The 23,643-nt window shown below is 39.5% G+C and overlaps 1 protein-coding gene across 2 annotated transcripts in view; it reads left to right on the forward strand.

The window, feature by feature from the left end:
• The first annotated feature begins 4,628 nt into the window (after window positions 1–4,628).
• Window positions 4,629–23,643, forward strand: part of astn2 (astrotactin 2) — a 382,265-nt gene continuing 363,250 nt past the window's right edge. Inside the window, exon 1 of one of the 2 annotated variants that reach the window (XM_084745505.1) lies at window positions 4,629–5,224. In XM_084745505.1, the coding sequence (XP_084601631.1) occupies window positions 4,753–5,224 (472 nt within the window). In that variant the 5' untranslated portion in view covers window positions 4,629–4,752. The remainder of the gene's footprint in view (window positions 5,225–23,643) is intronic. The other variant, XM_084745506.1, reaches the window with a different exon arrangement.

Here is a 23,643-nt window from a genome sequence, read left to right on the forward strand (position 1 = left end):
CTGGAGAGGAATTCTGATTTATTATTTTTTTTATCTCTCAAATTATAAAGGTATGAAAAAGCTGAAGCAATGCCATTTCAATAGCGACGACCCATTGTTGATGATGATGCATTAAACCAGATCAAACCAGCTTGACCACAGAGGCTTCAGGCTCCTGAAGAGCTCACATGAGGTTTTTAAACATTAGCTGCTCGTACAGACATGTTTTAATTAACTCTTTATTTACATTTATCATATTTCTTTTTTAAAACTTCCTCTGTATAACTTTAAATTGAGTTTTTTTTATTATTTGGATAATGTAAGTATTGTAATTTTTTGTAGAACACCACCTTGTGTTTTTGTAATGCAAATTTGCTCACTTTAATTTCTGGTGCAGTCACCCGAGGTGATACGTTTCAGTGCAGGATGACTGTACTCTAACTCGGTCCTTTCAGGTGAAAGCACACATTCAGCTGAAGTATTAGACTTAATGTAGCTTCTAGGTTTGAAAAGATCTGTTTTAGTATTGAATAAGTTGACAGTGGGCGTATTGATGAATGAAAATCTTTTGCTGAGGACTTAATGCTGAGTATTTTAGGTCATGGTTGAACACTTGAGGCCTCATTAACTTGCTGCTTAGGCAACTGTGTTTTGAACTGTTTATTAATCACTATTTAACAAAGTCGATATAGTGTGTTAAACATTAATCCTGTGTTTTACTGATACATTATACAGGTAATGCCTTAGGCAGTCCATTGAACCTAGTGACTCACGCTGGTTTAATGAAAACAACAATAGTTAACTTTCATATCACATATTTTATTTGCTTTTCTAAGACTTGAGGGTGATTCATCATCATGTTTTATTTGAATGTAAAATTACGATCATTGTTGAGTACAGAAGAAAGTACCTGCTAAAATACTTCAGTCATCTGTCTGTTTAAACTTATATTACTGCTGCAGACTCATAAATCAAGATTAGCAGGTAAATAAGGTGCCTTTTTGACTAATGTCCCGCCTCTATTTAAATGACCTAGTGTGCTAAGGAACTGATTGTTTACCAGTGTGCAGGGGCGGATCTAGAGGGGTGGCATGAAAAGATTCCTCGCCACCCTAGCTGCCACCCCAGTTTTGGACTGTTCTTGTTCAGAATATATATATATCTATATATATATATATATATATATATATATATATATATATATATATATATATATATATATGAAAATTTGTGGCTGGATGGAAATTTACCAAGTGCAAGTGAATGCAGCAGGAGATGACACTCTAACACATATAATTTAATAACCTATTCTGGCCACATTTTAGGTCAGGTGATGGGCTTATGTTCAATGACAAACAGATATATGTGGAAAAATCTTTCATGATATGAAAATAAATCAATGTATTGCTTTTCATTCAGATTATTTTATTCAATGGTTTGCTCAAGTGCCACAATAATATTTTCATTTGGGGGCTTTTCCACACAAATATTGATATGTTACTGTTCGTGATTAAATTTGCAAGTGTTTTCAAGAATTCCCAGCACCCGTACGAACGAGCAGGGCCTCCAAGCAAAAAAAAAAAAAAAGTTGGGTGCCACTGGTCTAGAGTAATCAAATCTGAATCTGTGTCTGAGATGGTTTTGTCAGCTGCAAGGAGTCAACATGGACGGAACGTCTTTAAACGGCTTGAGAAAAATTTAATATGAACAGATACAGTTTCTGGCAAGTTCCATCTGCTGCTGATGAAACAATCAAATGCACCAGAAAAGCTACTAAATGGACCTTGAGGTGATATTGTTGTGTTAACTGCCTGTTCGGAAGGCCAGGAATTAAATTTGAACCTCACAAAGATAAGTCTGGAAAAAAACTGCATCATTTTCGGATGGTAACCTTGTGTCTCCATTTCTTTCTTTCTTTCTAACTCCATCTTCAATAAAGTGCTGTACACATGGGAGAAGTTAGCCTTCAGAACTTTCTGCCAGAAGGGCTTTCTGCTTCATTTATTTAAAAAATATATATAGGCTTTTATATATTTTTGTGAAAAGTAAATACAACATTTCTTCTCAGCATGATGTAAAAAATGTGGCCGCCAGTGATGGAAGAGGTATCCAGATCATCATTTTCATGTTTGCACAAGATTCGTCGCTGCTGAGATTGAGACGAGGTGTTTGCTATCTGCAAGCTCACCACTAAATGCCACTAAATTCTACACACTGGTCCTTTAAGAAAAAGTATGCAAGTGTTATCAGCAAAATGTGCTCAAAGTATCAAAAGTAAAAGTACTTATTTTGCAATAAAATGGTCCCAGTCAGTGTTAAACTTTTCATGAGCTAAAACAAAACAAAAAAACAAACAAACTAACAAAAAAAAAGTCCTGTTTTCTGCTTTGTGACAGTTGATTTTTTCAGCTAATCCAGGAGGGTTTTAAAATAGTTTATTTAGTGTAAGAGATGGGACAATTTCCTCAACTCATAAAGAAATACTTAATTCTTCCGTTTATCAGAAGTTCACCAAATCTGGAGATTCTAGATACTGAATGCCTTTAAAGTATCGATCAAAATAACCTAGTACTAAGTAGTACTGAAACTTCTCCAGGTCAAAGGTTGTCGTAGGCAACTGGACTTGGCAGAGTTCTTAAAGATGTTTCGCTTCTCATCCAAGAAGAACCGAAGTCGAAACGTCTTCAAGAACTCCACCAAGTCCACTTACCTGCTACAACCTTTGCTACGTTCTCCAGTCCAGTGATACCTGAATTTTATCCCTTTTATACAAAGATCTAGAAACACAAATTGATTGATTCATTTATCTACTTATATGTATTTATGACAGTCTAAGTTCAACCTGAATCAGTGATTTAACTTTAAAAAACAGTAAAATATCAAGAAAAGATGTGTGATTGACAGAAAATCCTCCACAATGACTAAAACATTGATGTCACCTTGAATATGTCTTTTAAAGGACACGTGTGTAAGTGATTTGTTATCCCACTGACAGCGTGAACATAGATGGATACGTGTGTGAAGTCAGGAGATGTCATCCTCACTACGCCAACGCTGCCGCCTCTTGGATGGATGTGACACCTCACGGTAATAACGCACATCATATCACTACAGCAACTTCAGTAAAAACAATCACAAATAGATATTTTTTCCAAAATTACTGAGCCCAACTATCAACATCAGACCATGGCAGGTTTTAAGAGAGCCTGAAGCATAAATCTCCAGGGCTGCGACTAATGATTATTTTCACTATTGATTGATCTGTAAATCTATTTTTTTAATTAATTGAGTTGCTTGCAGTATGTAAATTAACTTTAACAGATAAATGTTCAAATTCAAAAATTCAAAATCACCAGCAACTCAGTTAGAGCTGCAATGATTAATTAATTACGATCCAGTCCTTAAAATAATCATAAATCATTACATGGTTTTTTAATGGACAGGGAGGGTATGAAAAATTATAACTGGAAAGGTTAGTAGTTGCTAAAGTGGGCAGATAAGTCGCAGTATTTGCCTCTGAAATGCAGGGGTGGAAGTAACTAATTACAAATACTCAAATTACTCGGGGGACTTGTACTTTTATCAGTAGATTTTCAAGTCAAGTAATCGACTTAGTTACTTTTACAATCATAGTTGAGTACTGAGCACTATTTGAATCAATATACAAACCTTTCATCTGCATTTTAGTAGCCAATCAGGTGATCTGATTGCAAACAGGCCAATTAAAATCAGGACATTCAGACGAGAAAACAAAACAAAACGCTGCAGGAGCACACATGGAGGAAGGATGTTAATGATTAGTCATTAATCGATTATTTTCCATTAGGAATTTAACCAATTAAATAATATAATTCATGGATATTTAATCAATACTCATGGCAGTAATTTGCACCTCATTTGAAACTGAATGGTGGAGCCATTTATTGAATAAAGAAAATTAAACTTGGACTTAAAATGAGAGAAAAAAAGACAACAGATGGAATAAAAAATGAAAATGAGGAAAAAAGGTTTTGTATCTTATAAATTATTAATGATTAATTGATTGTTGGCTCTGGAAAACACACAAAATTTGCAAACCTTGCAAACTAATATTCTGGGTAGTTTTTGAGACGAGTGCTTTGTACTTCTAACACTTATTTTAGTAATATTTTTAGTAATATTTTAGCAATGTAACAGTACTTGAGTACAGATTTTCATAACTCCTTCCACCAGTGCTGAAATGCAGTGGAGAGGAAGTATAAAGTTGCATATAAAATGGAAATACTTCTACTTGTATGCAGTACTTGAGTAAATTTACTCAATTATGCACCACTGGTGGACTAAAGTTCCACATACACAAATTAGTTATTAATTAATTAATTAATTTGTTTGTTAATATGGCAATCAAAGTTCTACTTGGATCACTGATTTTATTTGTTTTTTAAAAAAAAGGTAAATGTCAAGAAAAAGTGTCTCACTCTCACTCTTTAAGACTGCACTAATTATTATAAGCAGAGTCTTTTTGTAAACAAATAAATAAATCCACATAATGACTAAGACACTGACGCCACCTCGTATGTGTCTTTTGCAGGACACGTGTTTAAGTGATTTGTTATCCCACAGACAGTGAGAAACACAGATGGATGCGTGTGTGGAGCCGGGAGATGTCATCCTCACTACACCTGTGCTGCCGCCTCCTGGACGGACGCGACTCCTTTGCAGCGACTGTACTATAAGTGAACGGACAGCTTATGAGCCCCACTCAAAGCGAGAGAACCACACACACGGAGCGGGATGGCGCTGAGGATATCGCTGCCGCTGCACCTCCGCGTCCTCCTCGTGGGGCTCTTATTACCGACGCGAGCCTGGACGGTCCGAGCCAGCAGAGGGGTGACATCTCCCGACGAGGAGAGGGACAAAGAGAGCGACGCGGAGACGCCGTGTGAGGTGAAAACCGTCACCGTGTCTACCCTGCCCGTGCTCCGGGAGAACGAGTTCAGCTTCACCGGCGGAGCCTCGGGGAACGTGGTCGGAGGAGGAGGAGGAGGAGGAGGAGGAGGGGGTGCTGCTGCTGGAGCAGGTGGCGCTACTGCTGGTGGTGGTGGAGGAGGAACTGGAGGAGGAACTGGAGGAGGAGGAGGAGGAGGAGGAGGAGCAGGAGGAGGGGGGGAATCCCGACTCCTGTTATTCGTTAGAACCGACCTACCTGGGCGAATTTCCGTAATGGATGATCTTGACAACACGGCTCTCCCATACTTCACACTGGGTAAGAACTGCTTTGGTTCTGCGCGTTTCCCCTCCAACAGCTCCACACTGTGCGCATAGGGAGCATGTTAGGCTGTGCTGGTGTTTCCACCCTCCTACATGCCCCCCAAAAAACCACGCGCTCACCTTGTTTGTATTCTATGGGAACTATAATGTCAAGTCAGCATCATGTGCAACTAATAACCCAGGTAAAATTAAAGCCTCTGCTTCTGTTTGGAATACAAAACTACCACAAAGTAGTGTTTAGATGACACTCTCTTCCTCTCCTTCTCACTCTGTCCCTCCTTCTGTCTGGCTTTCCTATTTTGTGGTTAAATATGATTATGACTTGGAATTTCATGCTTATCCTAAGTATGGTGCCCCAATCAAGGAATGCAATTTGGCCCTGCGAATATGCATGAAATTGGTATTTTATTCTCACTGGAGCACACAGCACACACATGCGTTGCTGCTGAAAGAAGTTTAACGGGATCATATACAAGGTGAAGGTTTGCATCAGGCCACGGCAGCTCACATCACACACCCTTCCTTCTCTGTATGGATGCATTATATGGATTTTCTCAGCCGATAACAATGACCAGCTTCTCACGGCCAATGCCGATAAGGTAAACGATAATGTCACATTTTTGCATTTTAAGAAGAAGTAGATATAACCTGTGGTTTATGAATGTCTGAGGGTAAGAGAAGCTACAGTGTAGTGAGCAAAAGATGGATGATTTAATAAAACACAGCTCTGACAGAGCCGAATCTAACTGACAGCACTATTATAACAAAAAACAAAGAACTGTTCTGACTCTTCTGATGTTTATTTAGTTTTCCAGTCAAGTCACAAAAAAACCTTTGGATTTTAACATCTGAATTTAAATGAAATGCTTTGACAGTCTGTCAAACCAGATATTAGTGTAACTGATATGTATTGGCTAATATTGTCCCGCTATTTATTGTGTATCCCCATGAAAGTTTGCATCACTGTCAACATTTGGACGCGGCAGCTTTTGAGGAAACTAAGAGTAAACATCCCTTTTTATGTTTCGTCACAGATAACCGTGAATCAAAACAGCCACGGCTGCAACTAACAATTTTCATAATCGATTAATCTGTTGATCATTTTAAAGATGAGTCGATTAGTTGTTTGTGTGGTGGAAAATTACCGTTTTTACAAACCACTGAGATAAATTCACCAGCAACTCGATAGTAAATCTTTTGTCGGAAATCTGCTGTCTACTTTCGTAGTTTACCAGTACGTGGCCGGTGGCTTGTCCTAATTTCCCAGCCATGCAGAAAATGGTGAAAAATGTTGCTTGCAGTTTCCCAGTTTGCCCACAACCAAAAGATATTCAGTTTCCTTAAAGACTAAAGAAAGCAGAAATATTCACCCTTGAGAAGCTGGAATTTGGATATTTCATCTTTAAAAAAAAAGGACTCAAAACGATGAATTAATCACCAAAATAGTTGGCAATTAATTTAATTTGATTAACTGACTAATCATTGCAGCTCTGAAAAGAGGACAACACTGCTCGTTGCAGGTCATCTTAAGTTCTGTGTAGAATACATTTGCTTTAAAGTGGTGTTGTTAATAGCATCACTGATTGGATAATTATAGAGGACATAATAGCAGGGAAGTGTTTGTGCCTTAAACCAACCACAGAAGATATTTGCTTTGTAAGAAGAGCAGACTATGCATGAGGGGAACTTGCTTACCTTGCTTTCCACTTATGTCACAGAGTCATGTGAAAGATGGATGTTCTTATACTAACCCCTTTGGTGTGTGAGCCAAGCAAGCAGCTTGTTTTTTATGACTAGTTGTGCAGAGAGTGTGTGGCGCGCAGCAATGTTTGTTAAATGCAATTAGCCACACAAGGTGGACCGTAATTGCAAAATGCTGTATGTTTTCCACTTCCCAGTCTGTTCAGGGCACAACTGTATTGGCTCGGTATGATACGAAAGCTGTTACACGGCAAACGCAAAGATGCAAGACTCAGTGGAGGTCAGTGATGTGAACACTGAGAGAATCCGTGTCTCATTACTACAGTTTTTCGGACTGTGGCTCGCTATCGTCTTCTTCTTTTTCTTTTTTTTTTCTTTCTCTCTTTCCCCTGGTCTCAGTTTCATTCTCTGTATGAAGAGTGCCGACTAAACTGGCTGCGCGAAGCAAAGGCGGGCAGGCAGGCTGAGGGCTGGAGCATTAAGCTAGTAAATCACTTTCTATTCTCATTAAGGACAGCCGTTGACTGGTGAGAAAGGCCTCTCTGTCCTCCCAGTCAGCCAGCTAGCAAATTTGCTGCTTCACCCTTCCAGTGCATGACTGCATGCTGTGGAGGGAGGGGGAGAAAAGGGGGGCCTTTAATAGTTTTCTTGCGAGCATGCTCGCCCACGCCGTTGACCACATTGTGAAAACCAAATAACCACTTGCAAATAGTCTTGTCCACGGTAAGAATGATGTTCTCACTATAGAACTTAAATAAGAACAAATTCCATTAAAATTCAGCAGGAACATACGTTTCATTTTAAAGGGATAGTTTGGATTATTTGAGTCAGACAGGGTTGACAGAAAGGGAAGGAGACAAATAAGCAGATTTCCAGTTAAATTCATAGCTTTATTAATACTTAAAGGGATAGTTTGGATAAGTCAAAGGGGTGTTATGAGGTCTTTTCTGATAGTGTAATAGTTACAGTAGATGTTGGTTGGCAAGCTCCCACAGAGAGGTGTACAAGCATTAAAGCTAAACAATGTACTCCTGTGGACAGGGGTCAGCAGCAAAATGGTATTTTAGCCCCTTGAAAAATGTTAGGCTAAAAATAAATTATGTGTAAGCTCTATTTAGAATATTTTCACTGCTTTACATTGCAATCAGAAAGCCTCCTCTGATATCAAACCTCTGTTATTTAAGTGAAGTACTGCTCCCTCCAAACCAACCAAACTCCATAGGAGAAGTCTGCAATTTTACCTCGCAGTTGCGTGTTTCCCGCTGCCTCAATCCATTAGTTTGCTGTGTCACTGTATAACTTTGGTGAATCCTAGCTTTCCTTTTAAAACACTAACACAGTAACACAAACAAATGAGAGAGATCGAGACAGTGGTGGATCAGCAACTCCTGTGTTCTGCAAGGTAAAATTACTGATTTTGCCTATGGAGTTTGGTTGGTTTGGAGAAAGAGATGTTTGGCTTATATAACAGTGGTTTCCTGTAAGAAAATCTGTCTGACAGCAAATTCAAACAATGAAAATACCATACCATACACTTAATGTGATAGTGATTTTGTTTTGTTTGTTTGTTTAAGTGGCTAAAATGCCTTTTGTTGTGACCCTGTCCACTATACCTTTAAAATAACATAGTTTAATGATGTTTTCATTTAACATGACATGGAAAAAAACAAGTATTTTTGGGGGGCAGGCTGGCTTTGAGGATACATTACGGATATGCCATGACATGACCACATGCTGCAAGCTAATGGCGATGTGAAAACCCTTTTATTATTATAATCATGTTAAGGTCCTGGCAGCAGTCCAAGGCAGAAGCAGACATTTTGGTATCACCTGTATCTTCCTTGCATTCAGTATTCAACACCGTGTTGCATTTGGTCATCTTGACAGTGTTTCTCCTGACGGATGTGTTAATGGCAGAGTCCTGCTTGAAAAATAAATTGTTGCACCCGACATCGTAAAAATACAGTGATGTTTGATTTAACAGAAGAAAACGAGCGAATTGAATTACAGAGCCGGCAATTTTTTATTATCAGAATTGCATTTGTTGCATCAATATTCCACCTTATCATTTTCTCTCTCTTATTAAAATAGTAAACGCTCCAGGATGCTGCAAAAGCTTAAGCCTCACCAAACACACAGGCACACACACACACACACACACACACACACACACATATATGTGGGCTTAAGCATGGACAATTGTTATTTTTTATTTATTCCGTTTTTTCATTTTATGTTTTAATACCCACTAAACATTATATAGGACTGTATAGTGTGCAGTATTGTGATGGACTGAGGCAGCCACCCACCAACACTCTCTTCTGTTCTTTTAATGTCTGTTGTTGTGAGGCTTTCAGAAAGCTGTTAACATCAGTGCCTGCGACAAAACAGACTAACAGCCATAACAACACGGCAAATGCTGCCTCCAATAATGTAATCTGAACTAAAGAACACAAAATTGCTGCAAATAATGTAAACAACTCACGGTGAATTTTTTTTTCCAGTCTTGAGTAACTGAGAATTGAATCTAACATTTTCTCACTGGTTCAGAAAAAAAAACATTTTGAAAGTTGTACTTGGTGTCTCATTACGCTGGAGACACCTGCTTGCTCTTTTTTTCCCTTCATTTGGTGAAGGACATTTTGACCCGTCGTGCTTAAAATAACATAATTGCCTGTTTTATTTTAGACTCACATTAGCAGACTTCTTTTTTTTTTCTATGCATGCTCACATTGTTGCTATAACATGTAGTGCTAGTGTCTCATCAGTCAGTGTTTACTGCTGTGCTGCACTTGTCTGATGTGTAAAGGAGTAAACCATGTGTTACATTACACTTCCTGACAGCACCACTTTTGAAAGTGGTACTACAGAGATCTGCTTAGTAGCCAAATGTCATCCAAACACATAACGAACGCAGCCTCGACACGGTTTCTTCGATACTGTCAGATGCCCGATTGTTTTGTCGAGCCAGCGCCAGAGGTTAGGGTGAAAAGGGGGGCTGCAAGTCCCCTTCCCACTGTGGCCTGCCTGCTCGGCTTTGATTTATTACCTCAAGTGTCACGGAGAATGGATGAGCAGAAAGGGCAGTGCAGAGGAAATGCACAGGGCTCCTTCCCCTCCCCCCTTTATTGTCTTGTTTTCTCAGCTTTATGCGTTTAAAAATAATAATAAAGCAAACACCGAGAGAAATCAATGCATTCAATAAGCACACAGCCTCTATACCTATCCTTACTTTTGGCAAAAAATTGTGTGCATTGGGTTTTGCTGATATGTTTTATTGTTTTTGCGTGGGTGCGTTTCAGAATGTTGGCAGGGCTGGCCGCTGGCATAAACACTCTATGCAGTTGTCTAGGGCCATGACTGTTGCGGAGGGTCACGTGATATTTCCGTGTCGCTCACCACATCAAGTGAAATTCTGCACACATATCCAGTGGTGGGATAGTTTCTGAGCCTGGTATGAACTGCTGGAAGACCAGGGTATTTAAGAGGGACGTAGACTCGCAACAGAGAGAGTGAGAGAGAGGAGAGGAAGGGATGGGATCGATGTAATAAACTTTATTTGATCACAAAGCCTAATGTTACTCTACAATTCTGTTATTTACACCGCAGCCGGATCCACGTCATATTCTCTCTGAAAAATCTGTATTGGTTCTGTTGTTCATGTGCTGTCTCTCCCTATGGAAGCTAATTTCAGCCAATGTGATGGAAAAAAGAAGATCCTATAAGTCATTATAATGAGGAATTTTATCAAAACAATGGGCCTTATGCAAGAACCACTCGTACGAACAGATTTGTTCTTAAGTGTTGCATACCAGTGATTTAAGAGAACTTGGGGCATTCACCAGTTTTCTCATATTTTGAATTTTCTGTCAGATACGACAAATATTTCCGAGTGGTCCAGACCCATTGTAGAGTCATGTGCAGTCTGCATATTTCATTAGTTTGAAGATATTTTGAGTGTGAAAAATATATTACACTTCATAATTATGTTGACGTTATCCTGTTTGACTATATATCAAATTATGATATTGTAAATTTACATACAAAGCCTCTCATCATTCATTCAGTGATCTACTATTACCTGCTGTCAGGTGTACTGGTCATATATCTGCACATGCAGGTTTATAAAGTGTCTGTCCAGGCAAACATCCTCACTTATTCTGTCCTCTGTCTCTGTCATCTGTCTTTTTTTTTTTTTCTCAAGTCATTTTCATGTCCAGACATTTCTTCTGTATTTCAGTGACAGTGCAAACCTCTGGTAACACGGCATTAACAGCACTCGCTTTTCCCGTTTCTTTGCTTTAGCAGCTCTTTTAATTTCACTGCTGACGCTGTTAAAATGACAGATTTTCCTTTATGGATCTCACAAAACGCAGAACGTCAAACTCCAAACTCGTTAAGTTCTTCTTTTTCCTCTTTGATTCCACTTTCATGAACGAACGCTTCCTGACATATGGAGCAGGAAGTGCAGCCTTGTGTGGTATTATTGGGCCGTTAATTATGCTAATTTACACGTCTCATGTGCGTGCACTCAAATATGGATCATTTACACAGTTTTCTGAAGTTACAAGTGTGTGAATCTGATGTGGTGTGTTCATTTGATACCTTCATACAAATTCATTATTTTGGGGTAGTATCTAAAAATAGTATATGTAGTGTATAAAAATAAAAGCATCCTAACCCTTAAGTTAAAGTCATTCTTTGCATGGACTTAAAATAACTGTTTTATTTGATTGTGTTGTTGTCCTGGCATGACAACACCAAAGACCAAGTGCCCTTGCCCTGTACAGTGTTAGTAGCCATGGTAACACAGGCTAGCTAGCAAGCAAATAGCAAGAAATCAAGCTTGTTCTAATGAAGTGTTTCAGCTAAAATTAATAATACATTAATTGTATTGCAACTGTTGTGGATATGTTCAGTGTAATTCATTCCAAAATCAAAATACAACTTTAATGTTACAAAAAAAAGGGGGGGTTATAGCTGATAAGTTAAGTGTGTGTGTTCTTTCAGTCATGAACAGTGTCTGTGATTTGGTGGTTGTTCTGGGTGCTTTTAGGGCCACAAACAAAATCTTGTCTAGGGCCACCAAAATAAAATAAAAACCAAAAACAAAAAAAGCTTTGTATTGAAGCCACATTCAATTTAAGTGTTTAATGTCTCAGCTTCAGGGCTTTTCCTTCTCTTTCCCAGTGCTGCACTGTAATAGTCTACTGTTGCACCATCGTTTCTCTTTAAAAATTGAGAGTATAATTTTAAATGCAGTTTTAGTGTGCAATGTGCAAGACGTGTTGGTAATGCAACTCTGTACATGATAGTTTGAAATTCTGGGGAGAATATCTTTGCTGTTACGCTTTGTCACACAGGATAATTTTCTTTGCTCATTTTAAGTGATGTTGTTGTGGGACTGGGTGGAAATCGATATGTTTAGCAACATGGCTGACTCGGTAAACACCTCATTAGGAGTTCACCTTTTTGAAAACCTTCAGGCACTTAGACACACAATCGAAAAAACATTCAAATGTCTCCCTGTCCTTTATCGTCTCTGTCCATCGTATTGGACTTGATCTGTACATTTTCCATTTTCCTCCTTTTTTTGGTGCATCTTATCGAACTCGGGCATGTCGACCCTTTTCCCTCTCTCTCCGTCTCCCCTCTCTGCCTCGCTGTATCTCTCTGAGCAGGAGTTACAGCAGACCCTGCTTGCTTAGAGATGGGAGATTAAAAGCAACAGTGGTAAAGTGAAAAAAGAATGCCTGCACCAGAGCGCTCTGTTCCCTGTGGCACAGAACATGTACACACTGCACTACATCTCAATCTTTTGTCAGGGGTTGAGCTTAGCACTGCAGGACAAGCAATGAAGAGGGGGAAAAGGTCAAGAGGAGAGATGGGAGTTATTACACATGCGGAGCTGAAATGGAGGAGGGGGCTTTCATAAAGACCTTTAAATTTGAGCATTGCACTTTGTTTAGCACAGTTATGAATGGAGTGTGGTTAGGAGTACTACAAACAAGCTTAACCACTGCTATACTGAGGCTGTTAAGAGACCTTAGATGATTGCATCCATGTTGGAGCTTGTGTAGGCCATCAAATGGTCTATTTGTCATCTTTTGACCTGCTATATTAGACCTATAGCATGCTGCCTTTTAAGATGAATGCTCTACTACAGGCAGTCTCATTTGTAGTGGGAATTTCTATCTGAACCATACTCTATGAAGGTCTTTCCCTGCCACAGTGTTTTCAGTCTTGAGTCTTTTGGTTTGTCCATACGCAACAAAATGGCAGTTTTATAACAGAAAAGCCCTGCAATTGGTTTTGATCATTGCACAGTGTTGTAGCTGGCTCGCTGCAATTTCACACGAGGTATTTTATTTTATTATAATTTGTCTTCCAACTTGTTGTGAAGAATTTGTTGGTTCTCACTGCTGTAAACATGCCTTTGTCAGCTGCTTCTTCAGTTGTGGATGTAATTAAACATCCAGGTTTCATCAGTTAAGCATGCAAACACAAAAAGATATGAATTAGTGTTTATAAAAATATGCATTCAGAATACACATTTTATATCTCAGATAACAGGCACAATAAGACGTACTGTATATACACAAGGTTAGAAGTGTACAAGGTTAATGTAAATATCATTTTATAATACAGGGTTGCACAGTGAGATGCAAGCTGCAGTCCCTTACATGTTACTCACAGAACAAATTACTTAAATTATATACTGTGAAACTGGTAAATAAATAGTAAGTCAGATGTAAAAAGTCTGAGGGAAGATGCTGCTCTGTAGTTTGCTCGTACATCTGCGGATACTTCTGCATCTGTATATTTAAACTTATTGATAGTCAGTGCATTACTGACAGTAGAGGGCACCAGCATGGAAGCTAAACAAGAAACTGCTGTGGATGGGTTCAGCGACAAAATGTATTTTTGCCACTTAAAAAGGTCCACCTAAAAAATCACTATCAGTTTAAGTGTCCACTATATTTACAACATTTTCAACTGTTTCCTTTGCCGTCAGAAAGTCATTTCTGATGGGAAACCCCTGTTATATAAGCCAAATATCGCTGTCTTCAAACTGACCAAACTCCACAGAAGAAATCTGTAATTTTACCTTGCAAACCACAGGAGTTTCTGCTCTATTGTTACGTCAATCTGTTAGTCCGTTTGTGTTATTGTGTGGCTTCGATGAATCAGAACTATCCTTTCAAAACGGACTGCCCTCATGTGTTCTGTAAGGTAAAATTATTGATTTGCTAATGGAGTTTGGTTGGTTTGGAAAGAGTGATATTTGGCTCATATAATGGTGCCTTCCCATCAGAAAAAGCTGTCTGATTGGAAGGTAAAGCAGTGAAAATAGCGTGCACTTAAACTGATCTTGACTTTTCAGGTGGACCTTTTTTTAAGTGGCTAAAATATGTTTTGTTGCTGATTCGATCCATAGCAGTACATTGCTTAGCTTCTCTGCTGGTGCTCCTGTCTGCCTCTCCAATCTAGGGGGGTGCCAACCAGCATCTACTGTAGCTAATATACCGACTATCGATAAGTACTTCATACATCCCCACTAAAAATCTAAACCATCCCTTGAAGAAATGCAGTTGTTTTCTGAGCTTTCTTTTCTAGGGTGGAGATGATAATGATTATTCTCTGTGATGCTGATTCCTTTGAATCTAAAAGTGTGCACCTGCTCCACCTCAGCTCCACTGACATAAACAGGGTGTGTGTCTTTGTCCTAGAATCAACACCCAGCTCTCTGGTTTTTCTGACATTGAGCAGTAGGTTGTTCTCCGTGCACAGTTTTGCAGGATCGTTGCTTTCCTCCCCATATGAAGTCTCACCACTTTTTGAAAGCATCATCATTCTGATGTAGGTGTTGTTTTTCTCAAGGTGAAAAAAAGACTGAATGGAGGGCAGTGGATCTGTTGGTTTCAAATGCGAACTGGTGAGGGCCTCGTCTGGCTGGGATGTTGTCTTTGATGTGTTGGAGAACCAGTTTCTCAAAGCACTTGGTCAGAATGGGGATGAGTGCCACAGGGGAATATAGACAAAACATATATTTATATATGTCTGGTCTAAAAGTGGCAATCAAATATAACATTTTTCTAAATAAGATGCTTATGTGGTTTGGTGATAATTGAGATGCCACTGTTGATGATGGGTTACACTTCCATGTGTGAAGGATTGATGACTCTGGGTGTTAAAGACAGCCACAGCTTCGTGTATAAGGATGGCAGCTCTGACGTTGTTTAACAGCTTTGCCAGTGTGACACAAGATGTGTGAGAAATTCAAGAAAAAAACAACCTAAAGTCTCTCAGTAAGGTGTCAGGCCATAATGAGCGAGCAAAACAAGTGTCTGGATCTCTACTTGAGCGATGATCACCATTTTTCCAAAGATATCCACATGGGTCGAAAGTCTCCCATAGATGTTAAACTGAGTTGACTTCTTGTGACTGCAAAGGTAATAATATACACATTTCACATTATTTACATACTTATCAGTGATATGGAAGCATATGCATACACTAATTTCTACAGGTTTTGCTTTCAGTTCGTTGACATACAATTAAATGGTGCTTTTTCCTTGTTCTGTTCATTAACTCAGTCTCAGATTCATAAAACGGCACCATGGTTACACTCAACTTGCACATACATATTTTGGCTTTTAAACGTCTAAAATAGAGATGTCGAGATTGATTGGACACCGATCGTTATCAGCCAATAATCCATAGAAAATATGCAATCAGGACTAATGCTGTCTAGATGCAGATTGCAAAAACCGATAATGACACAAAACATTTGAGACAATTCTTAGCTGAGTTGGTGTCATTGTTGCATGATAATTAACCAGAAGGAAAACTTAACCCCATAATGATTTGTGTATCAATTACTCACCCTGTGTTGCCTCCACATGAACGCAGAGTTAATCCAAACCACGCTATCCAGACTTGTTAAAGTTGATGGCACTCCTGTTTTTAATAGGGATGTTCCCAGCGACTAATTTCCCTGTAGATTAAATGCAAACAGATTACTTGACAAGTCTAACAGTAAAAAACACTCAGAAAGCAGTTCAAATCAAAGCCATTAATCACAGTTTGCAGTCGCCAAATCATACTTCAAATGCCGCTGCCACTTCGTGCTGCACTATGTGAACATTGCACACTAACTTACAAAACATGACAACAATTTACTGAATGCTTCACCTTTTCAGACCAAAGAGAACGACAGTGTCTGCCGGTAAAGGACCCAGAGCTGACGTTAGCTGCCAGCCTGACACGCAGTGTGGCTAACGTTAGCAGTGCTAGCAGCAGCTGCTCTGCTGGCAGGTTAATGTCCTTGTCTGTGCTGAATCTGGTCACATGTTGCTCCAGTCGGGTGATCAAATACCAGTTTATTTTGTCACAGTCTACATTCAGCTTGTCTCCATTTTCTAGATTAAAACACTGCCAAACCAGTGTGGTTTTACGACCTGTAACCTGTCTGAGTTGTTGATAAAAAGTCTGCGGTCATTGGGGTGTACACAATCACGGGGGCTGCCCTGTGATGGGGCCCCAGCCTTGACTGGTGGCAGCCTTGACTGCATAACACCTTAGAGGCAACCTGTGCTGTGCATGAATAAAACTATGATAAATACTTTAACCAACTAGTATTTCTGGTGCCGACTAGCAAGGGTGGCAAAGTTTAATCATGTAGTTGAATAATCGTAATTTTTATAATAGCAAAACTGTCAAAACATCCATTTAAACACTCCCACACAAATCTCCTGATGAAAGCCCTCAAGGCGAACTAGTACTACACCTGTACACTTTATACTTGTACTAGCAAATTGACCTACAATCCTGCTGTACGAGCTGCTATAACAAAACAAAAAAACAATCAACCAATCAGGATTGTCTGCAAAAAAATAAATAAATAAAACATGATTGGCGCATCCTTAATCTGCAGTTTTAGTCTTAAACCTGCATATATTTGTATGCATCTGGTCCCTGCTGTCATAACCAACATACTGGTATTTGCTTGCAGCATCTTGTTTGATTGTTGTCTAAATGCTCTTTTATTTGTTGTGTGTGTGTTTGTGTGTACATTATATTACATTTTTCTTCAAGACAAACAAACAACAGCTTGCGAGGTTGTTCCCCTCACTTCATGAGAAGCTCATTTGACAGGCACAGAGTGACAAATCATGCTCATTTACTTTAATGGATACAGACCTAAGTGATGGCACGGAAAGGATGAATGACTTGAGGTCAGTGACCTGTGCTGGTCACTCTCCTGTGCCGGAAACATATTTTGATTTGCTTTGTTTAACTACCAGCGGCTCTGGTCTTGCCTTGTGGCAGTGGTGGACAGCTTTGATCTCAAGATAATCATTTGATCATTACCATTGCTGAGAGGCGCATTGTAGTTATCTTTGACGGACCGAACAAAGAAGTTTATGTAAATACCCCTAATGAATGCACAAGCTCAGCTCCTATTGCCTCTTTTCTCTGATTTATGCAAAGCAACAACATGCACAATCGCTCGTACATTTTTTCCCCCCCTTTTTTAATAATTGGCAAAGAAGATCAAAGATAATGTTCGGCAAATGAGGGAAAGGCAAAATTCAGTAGCTTTTTGTTTTGTTTGGGTTTGTTTTTGTTTGTCATACTGTATTGTATGTTTAAAATGAGGTGGCTAAGATGCAATCTTTTGGGGTGATTTACTGTAGCAGGATAAATACAGAAACAGCTCCTGATAAAGAGTTTACCCCTCCTCATACATAAACATGAGGTGTGGACTCTGTTCACTTCTGTATCAAACAAATTGGGTTGTCTGCTTATACGTGTAATTTCTGACGCTTAATGAAATGCAGTGGTCAAATCTGATATTTAGAAATCTGAGCTGCTTGTAGAATACTCATATGCACTCTTAGAAATAAAGATGCTAAGTAGAACCATAAAGGATTCTTTGGCTTGTCCCCATAAGAGAACACATTTGGTTCCTGGTAGAACTTTTAACTAGGGACCCTTTAACAAAGAACACAACATAAAGAGTTATGCCTGCACCCAGAACCTATTATGAGAGGTACAGAGAACCTTTTTGTAGTGTAATGGTTCCACCCAGAATCCTTTCTGGGGGTTGTATCCAGAACCTTTCCACCTTCTAAGAGTATTAACAAGAACCCAACCAGAGGTTCTACTGAGAATCTTTTTATATTCCAAGGGTTTTATCTAGAACACACTCAGGGGGTTCTGCTGCTAGCCTTTTCCAAGGGTTTTATCTAGAACACACTCAAAGGGAACCTTTTTCTGTTCCAAAGGTTTTATCTAGAACCCACCCAGGGCGTTCTGTTTAGATCCCTTTTATATTTCGGTACAAGAACCTTTATCAACCCCTTCAAGGATTTCAACAATCAACAGAATGGAACCCTCAGTCTTGAAACCTTCAGCGGAGCTTCAGAAGCAAATGCTTCTGGGTAGAACTTCAGCCCCTCTGGAAGAACCTTTTTGGAACCTTTTTTTTTTTTTTTTTTTCTTTCAGTGAGAGACTCGTTCCACCAGGATGCACCACTGAGCGCCACAGGACATCATTCCTGCATGTGGCAATCAAACTGTCCAACTCCTCCCTCCGAGTGGCCCTCGGACTGTTTCACCCCTGGCAACAACTTTAACCCTTAAATTATTCCATATTTATACTGCAGTTCACTGCTGACTGATTACAGTAATCCTGTGAAATAACAGCGCAATTACTCTGTGCAATAATTCAACTCGTGAAATAACTATACTGTCTACTTTGAAACAACATTTCTACATACACTGTTATATACCTGTAACATGAACAATTTCTCCCCGGGGATCAGCAACATATTTCCAATTCTGATTCTGAAACCCTTATTTCTAAGAGCGAACATGTAGCGTATGCAACTGTTGTTACCAGCCTGACAGCCAATTTAACCATTAGCATTTTAACACACAACCTCTAACAATGGCTTTGAAGGCTTTCACAGGTTCGGTGACAAGCCTTGGGATGCTCACCAGAACTATCATGTCTCTTTTCATGTAAAGTGAAACCGGCGGCCCCGTATTTATTCATACATTACCATGAGAAATGAAAGGCAACCAAAATATTTTCATGTATATCTGCCCGTGTGAGTTTGAGAGTAACATTCTGCCCTTTGATGGATTTCTGCTGAGCTTTTTCACAGTGCTGCCTTGTTTGTCTTTGTACTGTAACTTTCGTTGTGAGTTTCTTTGAGCATTGTTTTATGTGGGTGTACCTCTGTAGGTCCAAGACAACTTAACTTATCTTGATATGTAAAGCTGGACTAGTATCAAAGAACAAGCTGGATGGTGTATCTAACAAGAGGGCATCTTGCAAGCGCATTCCCAAAAGATTCATAAACTTTCTGCTTGTATACTGTAGAGGGGCTTTCTAGTCTGTGCACTGAATGCATAATGTGACACTGATTTATAAAAGCAATTCCATTTAGTTGCTCTTTTTGCTCCTTGGGCTCCTCTGGTGTGTCCCCACCACATAATAGGAGGCCCCATGTGACAAAAACTGTGTAATGTATTTGCTCTCTAAGTGAAATACGGTTTATAATGCGAGCCAGACATGTGGGGCACCGGGAGTTCGGCTGAAATCCATCAACTTGCACAAAATCCCTTTAAAACCCAAGTATGATATGTAGACATGTTGAATGTTTGACAAAGTTCGAATTTGCCTGCAGTTCAGTGAGGTGAAATAAATAAAGATTTTAGTGTATAGCAGGAGGAGCGCAGTTAACCTTTCAAACAAAGCTCTGATTTAATTGAATAAAAGACCGTAAATCGAAGGGTGACTTTCCATTACAGGTTAATTGGATAAAGACACGGCATTGAATCCGACTTTGAAAAACATGAAATCGAAGTTTTCATCAGGTTTCTAAGCAGATTAACAATCTGTGCCTTTGTAACCAGTCATTTGGATTTGAAAGAAAGTTACTGAACCTGAACAAAATGGAAACTGTGCCTCAAAAGGATGAATAAACTCCATTCCTATTATTCTGTTATGTGACTTGATTAGGTTTGTTAAGTTCATGGTGAGCCCAGCAATTTGAGTTGATATATTTTCTCTCCACTTTTTCTATCAGAAAGTAATATTTTTTTCTTTCTGGTATTTCACTACTGAAGTCGGGCAGATCGATACTGATGCGCACCGGCCTGACATTTAATTTTGAGAATCGATCCTCACATAAAATTATTGATACCAAGTGTTTTGAGTAACAAGAGACTGCTTTATATTTAATGAAAGTAAATTCGTATTTGGGGACGAAATTGAAAAAATGTAACAAGTAGTAGAAAAGTGGGATTTTCTCCTTCGGCTGCTCATTCACATTTAGAAACACACACACAGGCAGAGAAAACAATCACACAGTGAGTGTGACTGGTATCCCAAATGAACATAAAGCATTTACTGGGATCATTTGGTTTATTATTGAATTCATGTGAGTTGACCAGATGTTGATTCCAGGCCCGGTTCTAAGATATTATTAATATTTTGCACCCTCAGTTGAAATTTAAATAATTAATGCCAAGCACAAGGTTGTAGGTCACGCATCTGTGGTGTCTGCAGCTGTCTGTGGACGCGTCTGTTCGGGAATGTATTAAGGGCACATGCACTGTGCGTCTCCGTGCACATTTTGGTTTATGTATGTGCAGCAGCACAGCGTGTAAAAGCCCTAGTTAAAGGTGAATAAAGATCAGCCGGTGTGGTGATTATTAAGTACTCTTTCAGCAGGTCACATTTGTGGCATGGCTCTGAAACAGCCGGTCACAGTTAAACGTAATAACTACAGTTCGGCAAACGAAACACTTTGCCTCAAGAAACGTCACATGGTCACAGAGTTCAGTAATTAATGTTACCCAACCATGTTTCCAACATGAGCTACTTTTGCTATTATCAGACGTCGCCTTCAGAAAGAAGTATAATATCTTCTAACCGACCGGTCTGACGTGTGTAGACGTCTGTATGGTGATACTGTATGAGCCCGCTGTTGTTTTCAGGTGGTTTAATGGAGGTGGACACAGTGTGTGGTTGTGCTGAACAACACTGAGCTCTGGCACGGCTCTTCTCTAAGGCTACGGATTCATCAACATATCATTGGTGCCGTTCTGACTCATAAAGCAAATGTTGCTGGAAAGGAATGACATCCTGCATCTACTTAAGACTCTGTGCGACTTCTCGCAGTGTGTCAGCAGCATCTAGTTCATCAGAGACTACACACTGACCCCTAACACCTACTATTTTTCATTGCTGTTGCTGGCTAGTGTGTACAAGTGGATCCACAGTAATTTCAGATGCACCCTCAGTCATTTTGCTCTTGAATCAGGCCTGGTTGATTACTTAATACCTTGGTGTCTGCTTTTTCATAATGTCAGAATAAAGATTTCCCTTTCTTGTGTGCACAGATAGACATAACAACATAAAGCACCACTAAATGCTGAATACTGCAAAATAAATTTAGCTTGTTCTGACACGAATGAACACAATAGTGGAGCAGTGGACTCTTGGCTGTCTAAACATGAGCCAAGAAAAAAGGCTTGGATACCAGACAGAGTAATCTTGTGTGCCGAACGGACGTTGTTCCCCGAGGTGGTGTGTGCTCACATTTTGGCTTTCTGCTTGGAAGCTGCAGTCAAAAAAAAAGTGAAGTTCATCCTCGTGTGAGAGCTATCGGGGGTGCTCAAGAGCAGGTGGGATTTCCTTTGCCTGGGCAGTGCTCTCACTTGTGTGCAAGTTCTAACTTATCTTGTGCGAGTTGTAATGGAAATGCTGCATACCTTCCTGCTGATACTCAGCCAGTCGGATGCAGACCGCTCTGTGCCAAGCCTCTGTGTGACACACGAGAGAAGCAGCTTTTGACGGACGGCAGTAGTGCTGCTTACATCTTATAGAGCCCTACTGTAAATTTTTGTAGACCATTTATGGATATACAAACTTTTTTTGAGAGCCATTTTGAGCCATTTTCCTGCTTAATTAATTTAGTACAAATCAAAGGATCAGTCAGTCATCAGTACAAGCAATTTATTTTCAAAGTCCCTTTTCTCTGTGGCATTCACTTCTTGCCAATAACAGAAATGGCAACAAAGACCAATTCAGTCTGTCTGGATTAAAAGGAATAATGCGAAATAGAAAACAGTGCATTGCCAAAAATAGGCTGTGAAGTGTCTTAGTCCATTTAGTAGCCTCGTTTTTTCCATTCTTTTCCCCTTCCCAGTGTTTTATGTTGAATTATCATAGTTTTTTCCAATTATAAATTATTCTTTTGGCTGGGTGATTTTGGTGTCACAAAGTTTCCTGTTCACTAAAGAACATTAAATTATATTTAATCTTCGTGCAAGTACATGGTTGGTCCATCAAATCTAAATCTTCAAAATGCTACCACACTACTCTGCCATTATTAAGACCACTGAGGAATAAGACGGAAGTGAGAGTCGGCATCAAACTGTCAGTGAAACGTGTGGTTTACCCAGGACTTGGCTCGCTGGAATTCTCCTGCAGCCGCCGCCGCCTCCTCCCCGTCTTCAAAACAACCTGTAAATGTCCTCCTACTGGTTGACAGGTTAGACTTCCAGATCATAAGCAGGATGAAAGCCCCAGTTTCATTCTGTTTTGGCTCTAGTTGCTCCCGCTCCCTCTTGTCCTTGCTTCTTTCATGCACACTATTGTTCACCTCTGCTTTTATTCTGAACTTGTCATACTGAGTTTTTTTTTTTTCTTCCGCTACCAGAAGACTGTGCTCAGTGTTTCAACAATTTTAGGATTCAGTGTCATCTTTTTTTTTTTTTTTTTGCAGAACAATTCCAACAAAATATGTTTTCTTATCTTTTTGTCTTTGATATATATAAAACCCTACAGTGCTGTATATGGAGAAGAGTATGGCTTGTTATTGTGTATATTTGTCCATTATCACAGTGGCGTTGTAGTTAAACAGTCTCGACTAACCTAGTTAATGGAATTATTGAAATCACATAAGGGTTTTATTTTGCAAACATGACAAGCAGTGTGTGTGTTTGAAAGAGGAAAAGGAGAGTCATTGTTCATATAAGCTGGTCACAATGATGTTTAAGACCCATAAAATTTGATTCCCACCAGAATTTGCTCTGCACCTTGGAAACGTGCCAGCTCTGCACAGCTCACTACCGTCATATCCCCACGGTTCCTACAAAAGATTTTAAACCTTTTATCTATGCTGGTGTGTTTGTACCTATTTGCATTCCCTCCAAGCTGTACAGTCTCTGAGATTTCCTTTCAGATAAAGAATGTGCACCATTAATCTCCTCTCGACTGATGGTTTCCCTCCCACAATTTTTTTTATGCTCCATCATGCACATCTGTCCAAGTTCCTGGTGGAGTTGGTTTTATCTGCACAGGGACACATGTTGTAAGTCTTCTTTTTTTTCCAGTTGTCGGTACAGATAATATCGGCCCATTGATTTCAAACAAAACATTTTTTCCACTCTGAGTAGTCAGTAAGATATGACCAAGTATTGCGTCAAGATGTGGGATCGAACTGATCCAGTACTGGTATTTGGGCCTGGCATTGACGTAAAGTTTTCATTGGGTGTTGGACTGGCAACACCAATCTGTATTCTGATCTAAATTCAACAACGGCACATATTTGCCACGTATTTTCTATTTGTTAACACCACGCTATGCACTGCCAGTTCAGAGCTAAACTGTGCTTTTCACTTCAACTC

The sequence above is a fragment of the Lutjanus erythropterus genome, chromosome 20 (assembly GCF_056507025.1).
Source record: "Lutjanus erythropterus isolate fLutEry1 chromosome 20, fLutEry1.hap2, whole genome shotgun sequence".
Lineage (NCBI taxonomy): Eukaryota > Metazoa > Chordata > Actinopteri > Lutjaniformes > Lutjanidae > Lutjanus > Lutjanus erythropterus.